Source organism: Emys orbicularis, chromosome 1 (assembly GCF_028017835.1).
Source record: "Emys orbicularis isolate rEmyOrb1 chromosome 1, rEmyOrb1.hap1, whole genome shotgun sequence".
NCBI classification, from domain to species: domain Eukaryota; kingdom Metazoa; phylum Chordata; order Testudines; family Emydidae; genus Emys; species Emys orbicularis.
This window is the reverse complement of record NC_088683.1, coordinates 210,082,501-210,102,455: the sequence shown is the minus strand read 5'-3', so window position 1 is coordinate 210,102,455 and position 19,955 is coordinate 210,082,501. Positions and strand designations below refer to the sequence as shown.

The 19,955-nt window shown below is 44.7% G+C and overlaps 1 protein-coding gene across 1 annotated transcript in view; it reads left to right on the top strand.

Annotated features, from left to right (window-relative positions):
- HSF2BP (heat shock transcription factor 2 binding protein) overlaps positions 1 to 19,955 on the top strand; it is a 58,314-nt gene that overhangs the window by 14,989 nt on the left and 23,370 nt on the right. The window contains exons 4-6 of the mRNA XM_065397578.1: positions 4,045 to 4,194; positions 6,382 to 6,520; positions 18,837 to 18,954. Of these exons, the coding sequence (XP_065253650.1) occupies positions 4,045 to 4,194; positions 6,382 to 6,520; positions 18,837 to 18,954 (407 nt within the window). The remainder of the gene's footprint in view (positions 1 to 4,044; positions 4,195 to 6,381; positions 6,521 to 18,836; positions 18,955 to 19,955) is intronic.

Genomic DNA, 19,955 nt, shown 5'->3' with positions numbered 1-19,955 from the left:
TCAGCCTCCTCCAGGAGATCTTGAAGATAATTGCCAATGATGCCAAGATTGCTTTAGCTAGTTCCATAAACACTCTAGGATGAATTTCATCGGGTCCTGCTGACTTGAATACATCCAGCTTTTCTAAATATTCTTTAACCTGTTTTTTCCCTATTTTGGCTTGCATTCCTTCTGCCTTGTTGATAATATTAATACTCTTTTCTTGGTCAAGAATGAATAATCGTTTTGTAGTCCACTGTTTTTTCACAAACTTAGATAACTGTGATGTCCGGGTCTCAAACCCAGGCCCTAGGAATCCCCAGACAGCTGCACCATCCTGACCTCCACCCAATGACTATGGAAACCTGGTGTGCTTGAGAAGCTACTAGGGCTGTAGCCTCAGCCAAGGCAACACCTATGGGAACTCTGATTGGAGGATCGCCCACCTCCACCAGGAGGAGGAACAGGAAGTTTGTCTGAGTAACAAGGTGGTGTCCTGTTGTGGCTGCATTGGAGCCTGCTTGTTTCTGCTTACTGCACCCAACCCTGTTCCTGCCTTGGCTCCTGTACCCTCTTGTGCGCCTGCTCCATGCTTGATCCTTGCCTCTCCTCCTGTCTTTGCGCCTCACCTCCCAACCGCATTGATCAGTCCTGGCTGTGACCCTGACTCCTGCTCTGACTACTAGGCCAAACTGCCTACGTCTCTGTCCCTAACAATAACGTCTTTAGGAAATTAAGACACCCTCTGAACCTGAGCAAAATTGGAAGCATAAATGTCATCTTTGGTTCACTACCGTCGTCTTAACTAATCACTTTCTAGTTACGTAGTTTATCACTGTCGTAGTCATGAAGTTTGACCCTTCTTGGAAGATGTTGCACAGCACAATAACTAGTCAGTGGTGTGCACCCACAGTAGAATTGCTTCTTGGAGGGTTGTTAGTGTGTTTTTTGCAGGGTCTGTTTATTCCCCTGATCTTGTAAATATTATTTCTGGTTTTTATTCATTTGCTATGATGTTGTTCGTGAAGGGTTTGATTTTTTTGCTGTGGCTTTGCATTCTGACAGGCTTATCCAGTTATGACATTACCAAAGTTATGTCTTATTAATCAACATCGCATTTCCCCTCCTAAGTGCAAAATGCAAACACTGAATAAATGCAATACAGAAAAGAAGAGGGATAGGAAGAAAGTTCAGTGTATTTGAGTAGAAGACTTGCTGCAAGATGGTGTCAGAAGCTAATGGATCTGATGTTGAGTTTAGAGAAAAGAGAGTAAATTCAACAAACTCATTTTTAAGTTAACAAGATTTTAATGGCTGGTTTTAATAACAGGCTGCTTTTAGTACCCCCAGAAAATGTTCCAAAAACTATTTATTTACCAGCAACGGAAGTCCCAGATTCTTTGGTATCAGTAATTAGTGTAAGTCTATTGAGTAGACTACAGTAACAGAATATATTGTGGATTGATGCTGAAAAATCTGCTCAATACATTTCATTTGCAAAACAGTGAATCACACGTTGCATTTCCTTCTGCCAGCAAATTTAATCAACACAAAGGTGGCTATAAGATGTGATGTAGGCAGCTAGATGTGGACATAAGAAAAGATCAGCAAAGTAGATTTTTAGACCAATGGGACCTGAGAGATCTAATTAAAGTAATCACTTCTAACAGTAACATATGAATCTGTGAAGCATTGTGGATGGATAGGGGTACCATGTTATAGCAGCTTATCTTTAGGTGACTTTAACTCTTTCGGTATTTTCAACCCCACAACTTCAAAAATTTAGACAACCCCCCAAAATTGAGATCCCTAGCTTTGAAATCCTGAGTGTGGTGTTTTTCGTTTGGTTTGGTTTTTTTTAAATCATATGTTTGGCTCTGTTTTTTTTTCCATACTCAAACTTGTTAAGAAAATATACTACCCCCGCACTCCCCCCGCCCTTATATGTGTCAGGATGGGAAACACACAGGGCACCCACACAAACAGGATGCTTTCTTCTGCCATGGACTGTACTTTCCCCATTTTTAACTCTTCAGTTGGCATCCTTTTCTTTACTGGCCCCTACTCCCTCTGCTCAAGGCACTCTCCAGTAGCCTCCCCCCCGAGAGGTTTGGTACAGCCCCCCACCACCTCCATCTCCCTGTTTCCAGTTCCTGGCACCCCAGTTGTGATGTTACTCCCCCAGCCTGTATAGCACTGCACACATTGGGATAGTCTGAGTGGCCCAGAAGCCCATACCCGTCATTCCTCAGCAGACTCTAGCAGTGCCCCTCCAACTCCCATCCTGTACTCCAGCAGTGCCCCTCCAACTCCCATCCTGTACTCCAGCAGTGCCCCTCCAACTCCCATCCTGTACTCCAGCAGTGCCCCTCCAACTCCCATCCTGTACTCCAGCAGTGCCCCAGCTCCCTCCTCCCTTTTAGGCCTCAGCAAGTGCCCCCCATCCCAGCCTGCAGGAAAAGCTCCTATTCTGGGAGTAGGGATGGGGGGTTGCCCTGCCGGGATCCCCCCTATCTAACTTAACTTTGCTACCCCAATGTAGTGGTAATGGGGGGCAGGAGACTTGCTTCCTACTTCAGTGGGAGAGGGCTTCTCTGGGTATGTTTACACTACAATTAAAAACCCCGCTGGCCCGTGCTAGCTGACTCTGGCTAAGGGGCTGTTTAAGTGTGGTGTAGACGTTGGGCTCGGGCAGCCTGAGCTCTGGGACCCTCCAACCTCACAGGGCCCTAGAACTTGGGCTCCAGCTTGAGCCTGAACATCTATACAACAATTAACCAGCCCCTTAGCCCAAGCCTGAGTCAACTGTATAATTTCAGTGTAGACATTCCCCTCAGTGTTGCATATGCTCTGTTCCCCATTGAGTGGCCAGGCGTGCTCAGGAATTGCCTGCAGCAGCTATGCTGCTGTCTGTACCACAGGCTGCCAAAGCAAAAGCTGCAGGCTGCAAGTATGAAATCCTGAGGTGCATATGGCTGTTCGTTTATTTATAAGCAGCTGCAAAAACTGCCCCCAAACCACAATGCTCAGAGTATCTTCACAAGTGTTGGTAGCTCTGCTCTCTCTTTCCTTCAGCCATCGTTCATTATTTAGTGTGATGTTGGTTAGGCATCAATTTGGAAGGGTTTTTTAGGATATTGGTATCTCTTGGTTTTCTTTGTGGTCTGCTCCTGTCTTTCTTCTTTCTTGTCTGGTCAGGCTAGTCTGTCTGATTAGGGAGTAAGGATTAATTTAAGACTGAATGAGACCTGGGAGTATCTTCATTTCATGTCCCTCTTTCTGCCAGCATCCCATATGGCTGTGAGAAATATTTGCCGCTCCAAAATACTTCCAGGTCTTGTTGAATTTACCAGTCAAGTGCTCTGTGAGCCAAGCACAAAACCAGTTCACCCAGCACTGAAGCAGACAGACCCCTGATGGGACTGCTGCTCCTACACCATGGATCACAGATCCTTGGAGCCCAGTGATCTGTGGTCCTAAATTTGGAGGCCATCCCAAACCTCGGGCCTAGAGCGTAGCGCTCCAGGGATCCTGTCTCATTCTGCCACTGCATGTCAGGGAAGTATAGCCTCTAGCTTCTCTTAGATAGGCCTCTATTTTTTTCTGGGGCATTATTCTAGCTCACAAGCAACTTTATCTCACATGGCTGAGATACTTAGCAGTTTTTCACAGGACTGCTACCCCAAGACTCACCTGTCTTGCTAAAATCTCTTGTCTCTCAGTGAGAGATGCAATTCTTTGTGTAGTAGAAGCTGATTCTACTTTAACTTGAACCACTGAGGGTATTGTAGCTGTCATTGTTTAACTCTAGCACTGCTCCATAAGTTGCAGGTGGCAGACTCCTAGCTCCTGTTGACTTCCCCAGCACACAGCATGGTTATTCAGACTGCTCTGGAGAGAGAATTTAGCTCTGTGGAAGTACTGTGAATTGCCGCATTTTATATATGGCCGTAATATTGTCTCCCTTTCTCTGGCTTAGTGGTAGAAACGTAGTTGGGATGCTTTGAAACCAAATGAAATGCCCTTCAGTATTAATCTCCCAAAATTTACTTAAATTAATTTTAGGAGAAACTAGCCCTTCGACAGCAGCTGAATGAGGCAAGACAACAACTACTGCAGCAGGCAGAATATTGTACAGAAATGGGAGCTGCAGTCTGTACTTTGTTATGGGGTGTCTCTAGCAATGAGGAAGCAGTTAAAAACATTCTAGGAGGGGTGAGTACTACAGATGTATACATTTTAATGGGAATGCTTAGGTGTTCTAGGTAGATAACGTGCTGTAGGTAACGTATCTTAACACAGGTGTATTTCAGTAATTGAACATATAGCAAAATAATTCTCTGAATTGTTTATTCTTTTTGGTCTATCCAATTTTTATAGTCTATAAATGGTTGAATGTAGAGCAAGCAGGGAACAAACAGTAATTTAATATTTGATGTTAAAAGACACAGATAAGAGGGACATTTTCTTCTCTCACCAGCTATCAGACTGAAAATGCAGATTACTGCCATCACAGTGTAAATAATTTTGCAAACCCACCACCAGGGGAAAAAAATCCCTCACATTACTTCAGCAATTCCCTTGCCCACTCATTCTCCAATGTTCGTACCTACCAACCAGTCCTCCGCACTGCAGTGCTCATCAGAAAATGCGCAGTCTACCTCTCAGGCCATGAAACACAAAGAACAATGGGATGTTTCTTCCTCTGTTCTAGCCCACAAAATTAAAAGTGATTGTTTTAAAACCAATTTAAAATGGAGAAGAGTGATAGAGTACTATGATCGACTAAGATTCTAACCCGTGTTACTTTGGTGAAGGAAGTGCATGTTTGGAACTACTTCGCCATACTAACACATTTCATTCAAAACATCAATTATGTCACTTCCTAAGGGCAGGTCTACACTTACTTCCTGGTCTGGCCGTAAGCAATCAGTCTTCTGGGATCGATTTATCGCGTCTTGTCTAGACGCGATAAATCGATCCCGGATCGATCCCGGAAGTGCTCGCCGTCGACGCCGCTACTCCAGCTCGGCGAGAGGAGTACGTGGCATCGACGGGGGAGCCTGCCTGCCGCGTCTGGACCCGCGGTAAGTTCAAATTAAGGTACTTCGAATTCAGCTACGTTATTAACGTAGCTGAATTTGCGTACCTTAGTTCGAAGTGGGGGGTTAGTGTGGACCAGGCCTTTGAGGAATATTCCATGGATCATGATTTTAAAATATCTGCACTTCTTGCACATTGATAGTAATAGGCACCTAGGATATGTTGGTTAGTTTATGTGGAATATACAAATGTACTGTCAGTGCACTGCGTTAAAGTCATTATACTGAGGATGAATTGGCTACTTATTTCTCAATGCCCAGGAATCGTTTGAAAAAAAAAAAAGGTTAAAATCATGCCAAGTGTAAATGGATGCAACTGCTCTGGAATTCTCTGGGTGACAAATGGAAATACGGTATACTCCCAATTTTCCCAAACCCTATTATCTGAACTTCTGCATGATCCAAATCCCTTCCTTGCTCCCTGGGATTTGGCTAATGGAAAGGTTCGGACAATAGAGCAGAAACCTTCAGCCATGGGAGAGGTAACCCTGCTGGTGAATGGCTCCTGGGGCAGGGCAGGGAGCCCTTTGCAGCCCCGCTGCCACAGGAGTGAGTGAGCAGGGCCATGACAGCACAGCGTCAGACGGCTCCCTGCACTATCCTAGGGCTGGTGACACCCATTCCCTGCAGATGCAAGGTGCAGGGAATGCTGCAGTCCTGGTGGGTCAGAGCAGAGTCCTGGTCTGCTCTGCCCAGCCAGTACAGCCTCCTCCCCAGCACCTTGCAGAGGGCTCCCTGCAGTGTCACTCCTGTTCTCTTGATTATCCAAACTCCTGATTCACTAAACAAAATTCATGTCCACCATGCTATTCAGATAATTGGGAGCATACCGTATAAGATACATTTTTGGTATAAATTGACCTTAATTTGTCATTCAGTGGATGTGCAAAATGAGTATAACTTACACAGCTTTATCTTACACTCTGTTATCAGTTGCTTTTTCTGCAATGCTGCTTCTGTCCCTGCCATATTTAAGTTGCTCATTTTACTATCACACTAAATGCCACTTAGATGAGCTCAAGTTGCACTACTTTACCATTTTTGCCAGTTTTCTGATCAGTTTGCACTCCGCATTTAACAACTTCTACCATTTATGTAACTGCTGAATTTGGCAGCTGAGTTCTAGTCACTGGAGGATGTCTCATAAGGGAGGAGTTCTGCAAGAGACAATAAACTATAGCATGTAAAGAAATATGACATGTACAGTGGGTAAAGGCAACACTTGTATCCTATTGTATGTTCCTTTCAGTATTACTTAGTGCAACCTGTGAAAGTGAATGTTTTCCCTCCGCACTTACAGAGCAAAGCAGTAAAGTTTTTCACAATCACGGGACAAACTATGGAGAGCTTTGTGAGGTCATTAGGTGAAGATACCAAACACCAAGATCTGGATTCTGATGAAAATCAGTTTGTATTAGCTTTGGCAGGGATTGTGACAAGTAAGTCAGTTTTGTATGTCAGGACTATATTCCACATGTACTGTAAGGAGCATATATTGCAGTAAATGTAGGATGATGCATATCTAGCTGTTTGACTAAATGACTGATTTTTTTAAAATGTTGGTATCATTTATGAATCACCATTCTCTTCAAGTTCTAGAAAGCTTCATTATCTTCTAGCTGTGTTGGTTCTGCCATGCTAAGAAGAGTAAAACATGATAAAACTTAAAGTAAGTTGGTAAATATGATTCTGAATTCATCCTGGGAGCAGATCTGTTGAAAAGAAAAAGCTGCCGTTTAGATTCTCTCTCGCTATAATCACGCTTTGAAATCAGAAGTTTAGACAAGGCTTTCACTTCTAATATAATATTAGTAGAAGACATAAGCTAATTATCTCAACTTCCAGAAGGTTGATATTCCTCACAAATGGTTATTAAGAAAGCCTGATATCCTAGGGTGAGAAGTAAAAGATAGGAAGCCAAAGAACTAACTGTTTGCTCTTGGCATGGAAAAATGTTAAAAGCTGTGTGCCCCTGGAATCAACATCGTGAAAGAGGGCCAAACTATTGAGATGGAAGCATAGAGAGGATTGAGAAGAACTACACAAATTCCTAATAAAACTAGGAAAACTGGCCAAAATGATGGCAGATGAAATTCAACATTGGCAAGTACAAGATGTTCCAAATAAGAACAACAACATAAATTATTCATACACAGTAGTGGGTTCTGAATTTAATAACCTATTTTTAGAGTGGGATGGTGGTGATCTAGGTGTCACTGTGGCTAGTTCATTAAGATATCTAGTAAATGTGAGTAAGATGAAAGACTATTAAGAATAATATAGAAAACATTATTTCCTTCAACAAATTAAAGGTGTGATTTTATTCTGCCTCAGATCCCTTCATTTATAAAAGCATAACAGAAATAAAGGTCCAGAGACTGACAATGACAATGTTTAGAGGTTTGTGGAATGAGGAAGGCTTCGGTGGGAGTTAAAAATAAAAATAATATTGCCAGTGACTTCAGTGCTGCTGAGATTTCACCTAGTATGTCTATTTAATTTGGAAAGGAGAATGTTTAAGGAGAAATATGGTAAAGGATACACTGTAATGAATGATTGAACCTTAATCCTGGTTTTGCAACCTTAACATTTTTAAGGTAGGTTTTTTGGATATAATTTCTTAATGAAAAAATGAAAAAACAAAAACAAAACAGAATTTCCATCATGTGTAACCAGATTGGCCTACAATTTGGGTCTTCTAGGTTAGATTAGGTCTGCTCTAAATTGGGAGATTCTGGTCTCCTTGCCTCCCAACACAAGAACACGAGGGCATTTAATAAAATTGAAAGGTAGCAAATTAAAAATTGATTAAAGGAAATACTTTTTAATTCAACATGTAATTAGACTGTGAAACTCATTGCCCCTGGCTGCTGTTGAGGCCAACAATTTAGTAAGATTGAAAGAGGGACTGGATATTTATATAGCTAAGAAGATTATCCAGTTTTGTTATAGTTACTGCAAAAAAAGAGTTGTTGAAGGGAGACAATATTTTATGCTTCCGGGTTTAAACCAGTTTTTATCCATTGGGGATTAGAGTGAGATCTTCATGGGATTCCATATTTGCCTGCTGTAGGTTTCTTGCCCCTTCCTCTGAGGGTATGTCTACACTACGAGAGTAGTTCGATTTTACTTAAATAGAATATGTGGAATCGACATTACAAAGTCGAACGTGTGTGTCCACACTAAGGACAGTAATTCGACTTTGTGAGTCCACACTAACGGGGCAAGCGTCGACATTGGAAGCGGTGCACTGTGGGCAGCTATCCCACAGTTCCCGCAGTCCCCGCTGCCCATTGGAATTCTGGGTCGAGCCCCCAATGCCTTCTGGGGAAAAAAATGTGTCAAGGGTGGTTTTGGGTAACTGTCGTCATCCAACCGTCACTCCCGCCCTCCCTCCCTGAAAACGCCGGCGGGAAATCAGTTCGCGCACTTTTCTGGTCAGTGACAGCGCGGACGCCACAGCACTGCGAGCATGGAGCCTGCTGCGACCATCGCTGCAGTTATGGCCGTTGTCAACACCTCGCACCTTATCATCCACCTTTCCCAGAGGCAGATGCTGAGAAATCGGGCGAGGAGGCTACGGCAGCGCGGTGAGGACCTGAAGTCTGAGAGTGGCACAGACCTGTCACAAAGCACGGGACCCCGCGCCGAGGACATCATGGTGGCAATGGGTCATGTTGATGTTGTGGAACGGCGATTCTGGGCCCGGGAAACAAACACGGACTGGTGGGACCGCATAGTGCTGCAGGTCTGGGATGAATCACAGTGGCTGCGAAACTTTCGCATGCGTAAGGGAACTTTCCTTGAACTTTGTGAGTTGCTGTCCCCTGCCCTGAAGCGCAAGGACACCCGGATGGGAGCAGCCCTGACTGTCCAGAAGCGAGTGGCCATAGCCCTCTGGAAGCTTGCAACGCCGGACAGCTACCAGTCAGTCGCGAACCACTTTGGCGTGGGCAAATCTACCGTGGGGGTTGTTGTGATGCAAGTAGCCAACGCAATCGTTGAGCTACTGCTCTCAAAGGTAGTGACCCTGGGAAACGTGGAGGTCATCATAGATGGCTTCGCCGCGATGGGATTCCCAAACTGCGGTGGGGCTATAGATGGAACTCACATCCCTATCCTGGGACCGGACCACCAGGCCAGCCAGTACATTAACCGAAAGGGCTACTTTTCAATGGTGCTGCAAGCACTGGTGGACCATAGGGGATGTTTTACAAACATCAACGTCGGATGGCCGGGCAAGGTTCATGACGCTCGTGTTTTCAGGAACTCTGGTCTGTTTAGACGGCTGCAGGAAGGTATTTACTTCCCGGACCACAAAATAACTCTTGGGGATGTGGAGATGCCTATAGTCATCCTCGGGGACCCAGCCTACCCGCTAATGCCCTGGCTCATGAAGCCCTATACAGGCGCCCTGGACACTGAAAAAGAACTCTTCAACTACCGGCTGAGCAAGTGCAGAATGGTGGTGGAGTGTGCTTTTGGCCGTCTCAAGGGGAGATGGAGAACCTTACTGACTCGCTGTGATCTCAGCGAAACCAATATCCCCATTCTTATTGCAGCTTGCTGTGGGCTCCACAATCTCTGTGAGAGCAAGGGGGAGACCTTTATGGCGGGGTGGGAGGTTGAGGCAAATAGCCTGGCTGCTGATTACGCCCAGCCAGACAGCCGGGCGATTAGAAGAGCCCAGCGGGACGCGCTGTGCATCCGGGAGGCTTTGAAAGCTAGGTTCCTGAGTGAGCAGGGTAACCTGTGACTATTAAGTTTGTTTCCAGAGAAGCTGAACCTGCCCCCGTTTCTTTACCCAGTAAATGTTCACTATCCTCTCCAGTTACATACCCCGTTCACCCCGTTCCCCCCCTTCCAACACACGTTTAAAAATAAAATCACTTGAATTTTGTTAATGAACACCGTTTTCTTTATTACTCTTTTCGCGGGAAAGTGTTGAACCTGGGACACAGACTGTGGTGGGGAGCGGGTGTAGTGTAGTGATGCAAAGGACGCTTCTAAACTCCAGGAATGACAGGCTCCGCACTGGTGGACTGGTTGTTTCAACGGAGCCTGCCACCCCTCCTGTTCGGGACTCTGTGTGTGGGGGCTATGTGACTTTGTGGCAGGGGGAGGACGGTTACAGATCCCCTGCTGCGTGGCTCTGTGATCCAGGATAAGGACCGCTGCATAAGATCTCTAACCGCCCTCCCCCGCCACAAAGTCACATAGCCCCCCCCCCCCCACACAGAACATGAAAACCACCTCCCAGACTGACCAGGGTAACTAGTGAATGCAATGTGTGTGTGCCCTGCTGCTGAACCTGCCCCCGCGTCTGTACCCTGGTAAAGGTGACTGTCCTGTCCAATTACCAACCCCCTTCCCCCCCTTCAAACAGACTCTCCTCTAAAAGAACATGATGGAAACAGTAATTAACAGAAACGTATTTTTTATTAGCAACTACACATGAAACTGGGGGATGAAACTGGGACGGGGGCTTGGGTGAGGCGGGAAGGAAAGGACTTATCAAATTTTGGGGAATGAGAGCCTTCTGGTACTTGAGCAGTCTGCAGGGGTGGAGTGAGAGTTTTCACGGACTCTGCCGCCCCTCCTTCTTGGGACTTTGGGTGAGGGGGGTATGGGACTTTGTGGCGGGGGAGGGCGGTTAGAGATAGACTGCAGCGGGGCTCTGTCCTCCTGCCTCCGGTCCTGCAGAACATCCACAAGGCGCCGGAGCGTGTCCGTTTGCTCCCTCATTAGTCCAAGCAGCGTTTGAGTCGCCTGCTGGTCTTCCTGCCGCCACCTCTCCTCCCGTTCCATGTGTGATCGGTGCATTTGGGACAAGTTCTCCCTCCACTGGGTCTGCTGGGCTGCCTGGGCTCGGGAGCAGCCCATAAGTTCCGAGAACATGTCCTCCTGTGTCCTCTTCTTCCTACGCCTAATCTGCGCTAGCCTCTGGGAGTGTGATGCCAGGGTAGTTCGGGAGACAGTCGCAGCTGTGGGATGGGAAAAAGGGAGTGAATTCCTCAGAAAGATAAATTTTTGGGTGAACAAAGAACATAGTCTTTCTCTGTGAACAAGACCATGCACAGCACCTATCACATGCGCACTCAGGACAAGGTCGAATTTTCGGCCTTCGCATTCAGTTCCTGGGGTCTTGCAGTGCAGATCAGACAAGCGGGACAGGACAGCGGAATTTGGGTAACAGGCTGACATGGTAAGCCGTAGACTTGTGGCTGCTTAAAACTTTAATAATAGCACTGGCCTCCTTTCACGTTCAAAGCAATGCCAGTCCCTGCTGCCAGCAATCTGGCAAGCATGAACTCTGCCCCTGTCCCACCCCCTCGCGGCTGTCCCAGGGAAAGATCCCTGTATGCTGCTCCTCTCCCGCCTCCACCGCGTGGCTCTAAACCGCCGGTTACAGTTCTGTAAAGGAACAGGCAAGCAGTCCCAATACTAACATTCCCCTACCTAATTCAAAGCAGGTCACCATGAGCAACATCACTCTGATGAGGATTTCAGAGACGGAGAAAGAACGGATGCTTCGGGAAAGCCTGCAAAGACCAGGGCCGTATGCCGCCATGCTCTGCAAGGTAATGATCCCCGAGTACTTGCTTGTCTCCTGGCGCGGAAACATTTCCTACCACGGAGGACCCAATAAGGCCGCTCTCCCCAGGAACCTGATGCAAAGGCTTTCCAATTACCTCGAGGAGAGCTTCGTGGAGATGTCCCAGGAGGATTTCTGCTCTATCCCCGGACATATAGACCGGATTTTACTGTAGCTGCACTGGCAGGGACTAAACAGTAGAGCGCCTAGGGCAAAACAATCATGCTAAACCGGACATTGTTAGATTTTTTTTCAGTAGTTGCACTGCCAAGGACTGAAACGTTAAGCGCCTAGGGCAAAGTAATCATGAAAAACCCATTGTTAATATTGTTAATATTCCTGTTCTGTTAAAAATAAATGTTTACATGTTTAAAACACTTACTGACTGATCCTTCCCCTGATTCTGTGTCCAGGTTAACGCCTGGGGACGGTTGGTAGGGGATCTCTGTAAGGGTGATGAAGAGATCCTGGCTGTCGGGGAAATCAGCGTTGTAAGCGCTGTCGACTGCCTCGTCCTCCTCATCTCCTTCCTCATCTTCCCCGTCCGCTAACATGTCCGAGGAAGCGGCCGTCGACAATATCCCATCCTCAGAGTCCACGGTCAGTGGTGGGGTAGTGGTGGCGGCCGCACCTAGGATGGAATGCAGTGCCTCGTAGAAACGGGATGTCTGGGGCTGGGATCCGGAGCGTCCGTTTGCCTCTTTGGTCTTCTGGTAGCCTTGTCTCAGCTCCTTGATTTTCACGCGGCACTGCGTTGCATCCCGGCTGTATCCTCTCTCTGCCATGGCTTTAGAGATCTTCTCGTAGATCTTTGCATTCCGTCTTTTCGATCGCAGCTCGGAAAGCACGGACTCATCGCCCCACACAGCGATCAGATCCAAGACTTCCCGATCAGTCCATGCTGGGGCCCTCTTTCTATTCAGAGATTGCACGGCCATCTCTGCTGGAGAGCTCTGCATCGTTGCCAGTGCTGCTGAGCTCGCCACGATGTCCAAACAGGAAATGAGATTCAAACTGGCCAGACAGGAAAAGGAATTCAAATTTTCCCGGGGCTTTTCCTGTGTGGCTGGTCAGAGCATCCGAGCTCGGACTGCTGTCCAGAGCGTCAACAGAGTGGTGCACTGTGGGATAGCTCCCGGAGCTATTAGCGTCGATTTCCATCCACACCTAGCCTAATTCGACATGGCCATGTCGAATTTAGCGCTACTCCCCTCGTTGGGGAGGAGTACAGAAGTCGAATTTAAGAGACCTCTATGTCGAACTAAATAGCTTCGTGGTGTGGACGGGTGCAGAGTTAATTCGATGTAACGGTGCTAAATTCGACATAAACTCCTAGTGTAGACCAGGCCTGACTCTTCTGGTGCAGGCCATTGTTGGAGACAGGATACTGAACTAGATGTATGTAAGTCTGGCTAGTATGGGAATTCCTCTGTTTCTGTGTCTTTTAAGATATATTTTTATGACGTATGTTGTTACTTCTTCAAGTGGTATTCTCTGTCTTTAATGGGTTCATTGGGTTCAGCATTGGAAGTGTATTCATGTGAGAGCGATATTTATTGTTACTGAAATGTCTAACAAATTTGGGGCTAGCCGCCTGAAGATACAGAATGGTGAGCAGGACTTTGAACCCAACCAACATATTCGCATTAGTACAGGCCCTGAACCTATTTTAAATGCTTTTGCCCTCTCATCATCTCCATCTCTTAAAATATTAGCACATACAGTGATACTCATACTTTGACATTTGTCATTTTTTTTCATGTATAAAAATGTCAAGTGGGCATCTGTGATTTTTGTATCAAGTGTTTTCCCCAGATTTTAGATATAAAATTGTTTCGAAATTGGTTTGAAGTGGATGATGTAGTAAGTTTGTTAATTATTTTTAATGCTGCTTTCTCCTTTAGAACAAATAAAGAAGAAAAAAATATTTTATGGTGATTTTTGTAAAAATAATTATTAAGCAGGAGAGAAAAAAAGAAAACAAGACCAATGTGGAGTTTCAGAAACAGTAAACCAGTCCAGCAATGATTTACTCTTCCAAACAACCTAAACCATCAGTTGATTGCAAAATCATTGTCACACTGTCTAGAGTAGCCCACAACTGAGAGTGCCAATCTCAGGTCAGACTGTCAGAAAACAGGGCAGACCCCCCAAACTGGTAGTATATTCTATAATTAGATTTCACCACACCAGTAGCACATGTGCACTCCTGGATCACTATATTAGTCTTACCATGGAGTCACAAACAGTCCCCTTAGGCTCTCCAGCACATCTTGCTACCCAGACAAACTAGACTTTGTGATGAAAGGTTACACTGCTCTACAGCCAAAATACTTCTGAAATAAATGTAGTCAAACTTTACTAATTCTGGGTCACTGAGAACGAAAATGATGCTTAAAATTGTTGATTGGCTCTAGTTTTCAAGATATGCTATTGGGTCAGTATATACGACCCTTGACTTGGGAATGGCGGAGGATAAGTGAGTTATAAAGGGAAGGGATCTCAATTTAAACCAGAAATGACTAAAATACATCTTTGACTGGATCTATGAATAAATCTATGACTGGGTTTGGACAGTACTTGCTTTTTAGGCAAAACAATGAATGATGCAATCTGAAGCATACATGATATGAATTGCATCATGTTATTCCTAGAAGTCATGGATGATGCAATCATAACGAAGCTTACATCACTCTGCTGAACAAATTGCCCTATATCAGCTCCAGAAATCATACAGTGTCGTGCTCTCTTATTTGTCAGTGTTTGATTTTGCAAAGGGACACATTTCTGTTTAGCCAAAGTGAGCAGAGATGCCTCGTACTTGTGTGAACAGTGCAGATAACTTCTGCTATGTTTGTGGTGAAGTGACTTTTGCATCACAAAAGCGCAGTATAACCACTATGGTTAAGAAAGCCTATCACCTTTATTTTGGCTGCAAAATTGGAGCTCAGGACAAGAGGTGGGCCCCACACATATGCTGTAACACTTGTGCAACAAATCTTCGCCAGTGGTTGAACAGGAACAGGAAAAGGAAATCTATGCCTTTTGCAGTGCCAATGATTTGGAGAGAGCCAACAGATCATACCAGCACTTGTTACTTCTGCATGGTGCCTCCAGTTGGGAAAGGTGTGTCAAAGAAGAAAAAGTGGACTGTGCATTATCCAAACATTCCATCAGCTATACGCCCACTACCCCACGGAGAAGGACTGCCGGTTCCTGATGCACCAGAATCATTCTCACTTGCGTCAGACGAGGAAGAGGAAGAGGATGAAACTTCTGGTCCTGAACCATCAATGTCCCAGGACCCACATTTTCTCCCATCCTCCTCCTCTGAACCACACCTCATAACACAAGGTGAACTGAATGACCTTGTCAGGGATTTGGAACTACCCAAGAGTAAGGCAGAGCTGTTGGGCTCCAGACTACAGCAGTGGAATCTCCTGGCAGGTGATGTTAGGGTTTCCATGTTCCGTGACCGTCAAAAGGATCTTGTCCCATTCTTCTTTATGGAAGGTGATCTTGTAGCCTGCAACAACATCGATGGTGTGATGGCAGCCCTCAACATCCTTCACGATCCAGATGAGTGGAGACTGTTCATTGATTCATCGAAGACGAGTCTTCAAGCTGTTTTACTGCATAATGGCAATGTTTTGCCATCAATTCCAGTTGGTCATGCAGTCCATATGAAGGAAACCTATGACAACATGAAACAACTTTTGAGGTGCATAAACTATGACCAACATCAGTGGCAGCTTTGTGGCGATTTGAAGGTTGTTGCTCTCTTGCTTGGTCTGCAGACTGGATACACAAAGTACTGCTGTTTTCTCTGCAAATGGGATAGTCGTGCAAGAGATTCCCACTACATCAAGAAAGATTGGCCACTCTGACAGTCATTGGAGCCTGGGAGGAAAAGTGTTCAGCATCCACCACTTGTTGAATCAAGGAAGATTTTGTTACCACCCTTACACATCAAGCTGGGTCTGATGAAGAACTTTGTCAAGGCCATTGACAAAACACAAGCAGCTTTCAGGTACCTCCGTGGAAAATTTCCAAGGTTAAGTCAAGCTAAGATAAAGGAAGGTGTCTTTGTTGGTCCTCAGATTCGTGAACTTCTTCGAGATGATGAATTTGACCATGCACTGCGTGGCAAGGAAAAGACGGCATGGAAAGCCTTCCAGTTAGTGGCAATAAATTTTCTCGGAAACAACAAGGCAGACAACTACAGGTTGTTGGTGGAAAACCGCCTCAAGGCATACAAAAGCCTTGGTTGCAACATGTCACTAAAGATACATTTTTTGCACTCTCATCTAGATTTTTTTCCACCGAACTCCGGAGCAGTGAGCGACAAGCACGGCGAGCGATTTCACCAGGACATTGCAACAATGGAGAAACGCTATCAGGGCAAATGGAGCCCATCAATGCTTGCAGACTATTGCTGGACAGTGACAAGAGATGCTCCATTTAATGAATACAAGAGACAAGCCAAGAAGCGCCGAGTAGACACTGAACAGGACTAAACTATGTACAGAATAGTTTTTTGCCTTTTGTTTCATAATAAATTTTATTTATATAACCCTTTTGCTGATTTTTAAAGTGTTACATAAACAGGACAGGTGAAATATTGTCATGTAAAGCAACCATAAACACATGAAAAGACCTAGGTTTACAATTTATGATTAAAACTCTACTATCTACACAATATACATAGACATAAAATGTAAAAACTTAATTATCTTAGAAACAGTAGCCAATCAGTTGTTTTAATTGTCATATTTGAATTCAGCACATCAAAATACATAATAAATAGCACATTTTATCTCTGAAGCAGACAACTTCTCAAAAATTGTAGACCAGTGTTATTAAAACCAAAAATCACCTCACATTAGTCCTCCCAATTCCAAAGGATCGGTCACTTTTCCCTAGTCAATGGATACTCTCAATCTTGCACCAAAAACACTGGCAGCCAGTTTCTCAAGTAATCTAATTAAAGGTTTATTAGCTAAGAAAAAGAAATGAGTTATTGAGAAGTTAAAGCAGGTAAAACACATTAACAGGTGAGTCTAAGTTTGTACATCCAAATCAGTAGCAGAGATGTAGTAATCTGCTAGCTTTCCCTAAGTCTCTCAGGGTTTATCCAAATAATTCTGGGGATCTCTGTCTACTTGCTCAGTATTCAACCCTGTTAGAATCCAAACAGTTCAGATATTCAGGATCATTCCCTGGATCCATTCTTACAGCTGTCTTCCCCGGAAAGCAATTTGGCAAATGTTTCCATTACAGAATGGGCTTTTCCTTGGTTGACTAAATGCAGACTGGGTCTGTGGAGTTCCCATTGTCGAACACAATGACCCATGCTTTGAAGTTAGCATGCTTCTTCATTTATATTTCCAAGGCTTCAATCCCATTTGATGGGCAATCCAATTACAGAGATATACACAATGCATTTAGTTACAGCAATCCAAACAATCTTTCATTAGTTTTCATGAAGTTTACACATCAATTAAATTCTCACTAACATACACTTTTGATCTAGGGTTAATTAAGTACAGGGTATACATAATGTAATGCGATAGTAAACAACAGATTATAGGTAAGTGAAGACAATAACGTTAAAATTTCTTTGGTATTCAAACCACAAGTGAATTGGCCTATGGCTTTGATTTGAGCTGGTCTCTCAGCATCAAGCTGAAGTGGTCTGTCAGTGTCACAGTCATTACTTAAAAGCACCCTGCAAATGTTAAAAAAACAGCAGTAAAAAGAGCAAATAGGAAAAAAGATGCCTAATACCACCTGCCAGATTTTCTTACAGTAAATCCATTCCAGACGAGGGTTGTAATTTCTAAAATGTCGCGTTTTTGCACTTATTTCTCTTTCTTTCCGCTCTACTGTTGGTGAATATATATTCTCCCTTTTTTAACCATTTTGTGATTGATAATATAGCAAGACTACATGTATATATTCTCATAATTTTGTCATGTTAATGTGAGGATTACAATATATTTTCTCTTTAAGGGTTCAGTGTGTCACAATACACTGCAATGGGCCTGATCCTCATCTCACTTACTCCAGTTTTACACCTGCCATGACTCTGTAGGTTTCAGTCAAGTTATTCCTGATTTACATCTGTCTGAGGAGAGTCAGGCTCATTTTTTTTTAAAAGCAAGCTGCTGTAATGTTGTTTCATTCCTCACTGCTTAACATTTGAACTTGTTTTGCTTCCTATAGTACAAGAAGTTTATTCAAGAGAAAACTGTATCCTTAGCAGAGTAATAGTCTTTCTGCATTTTTTGCCTGTTGTGTTGTCCACTGCATAAGGAAGCACTCCTACAAGAGCAGGGAAGATCTTGCATATTGACCTCTGTTGCTGCTTTAGATGTGTACTCTAGCCGGGAACGTAGGGGGAATAAATATAAAACAATCTACATCAGTAGTGGGCAACTCGCAGCCCCGTGGGCTGCATGCGGCCCATCAGGGTAAGCTGATTGCAGGCCGTGAGACATTTTGCGGACGCTGAGTGTCCACAGCATGGCCCCGTGCAGCTCCCAGTGGCCGCGGTTCACTGTTCCCGGCCAATGGGAGCTGCAGGAAGCTGCAGGCCGCAGGGACATGCTGGCTGCCACTTCCCGCAGCTCCCATTGGCCGGGAACGGCGAACTGCGTCCACTGGGAGCTGCGGGGGGCTGTGCCTGCGGACGTTGAGCGTCCGCAAATTGTCTCGCGGCCCGCAATCAGCTTACCCTGATGGGCCACAGGTTGCCCACCACTGATCTACATCTTCCTTCCTTTAAAACTGAGACCATTAGGATCAACTTTGCATTATTTCCACAGATGCTGCCAGTTCAGAGCTTTTTGAATCATACCTGTTTCATAACTCATTGCATTACAAATTTTGCTACGGAGCCACCCTGAATACATATTTTAATGAACAATGTATAATTATAAACAGGTTTTTTGACTGCTAGGTATTGTTTACTGCTTCAGTAACATATTATACAATTCCGTATTGACTCTGTCTCTACATTTAGGGAAAGGTTTATAGATGTTACAGCTCAGTCTTCACAGTTCCTACAGGTAGTTAATATTTGATTGTATTAGATACAAACTAATTTTCCTGTTTTTTGGAATGTGATTTTTATTATTTTATTTTGTGTTCTGTTGTAGATGTTGCTGCATTGGCATGTGGCCGTGAATTCCTGGTTAATTCAAGTCGGGTGTTGTTGGACACAATGATGCAGCTTCTGGGAGACATGAAGCCAGGACTCTGTACCAAACTGAAAGTGTATGAAGGCCAGATATTTTTAAAATGAAGCATGTTATCTTACAATGTAGACCATTATTACTACAGCTCTTTACCTAATGATCCTGTTAAGGATCTGCCCCCATCAGAGCGCCCACATTGGATGCTACTTGGAAAGTAGCATTCATACAGATCCGGTCCTTTTAGCAGGAGCATTTGGTGATAGTCTAGCGGTGGAGGGCTCTCAGCCCTCGTTTTGGCTATATCTCCCCTTTTTCAGAGTAATAGGTGAAACAATCCAAAGGCTACAAAAGGGAAAAATAAAAAGGAAAACTTGTAGGTCTCCAGCACAAGTTATCGGATACAGTCCCTTCCTCCTTTTGGCACAGGAGATCTGTGTTCCCTTTTTGTGAGGACCGAGATTCTGCTAGCTATCAGGCTTCTTCCTGGGAGTTGGGAAACTTAACAGTCTGCTCCCCTTCAGGGCTGCCCACTACTGAGTGGAGCTTACTCCTTTCAAACTCCTCCATTGCTGGCATGACTTGCAGGTGTGGTGTGATGAGGCTTCTCCAGCCCAAAGCAGTGCCTTAACCGCCTCCATAATGGGGTAGGGTTTACGTATCCTCCCTCTCAAGGCAGGGGCAAGGGTGCCATCCCCTGTGCTGGAATTGCTGTCTTGTGAAAAAAAGTCAGCATTTTGATGTGCCTTATCAGGTCAGTTGAGTACCTGGAAGCTATAGGGTTGTAGCGGATTATCCTTGGATTGGTGTCTTTCATGGTGTTCAGACGCCTAAGTGGAGTGTGGTCTATGATTTTTTTTAAAAAAGGGTTTCCCAGCAGATAGTATCCACTGAATCCACAGCCCATTTCACTGCCAATGCCTCCTTCTTGATCACGGAGTATATTTTCTCTCTGGGGAACAACTTTTGGCTGTTGTACAATACCAGATGTCCTTCCCCCTCATGTTTTTGCAAAAGGATCAACCTTAGTCCTATATGTGAGGCATTTATTTGCAGAATAAATCTTTTTGAAAAGTGTGGATT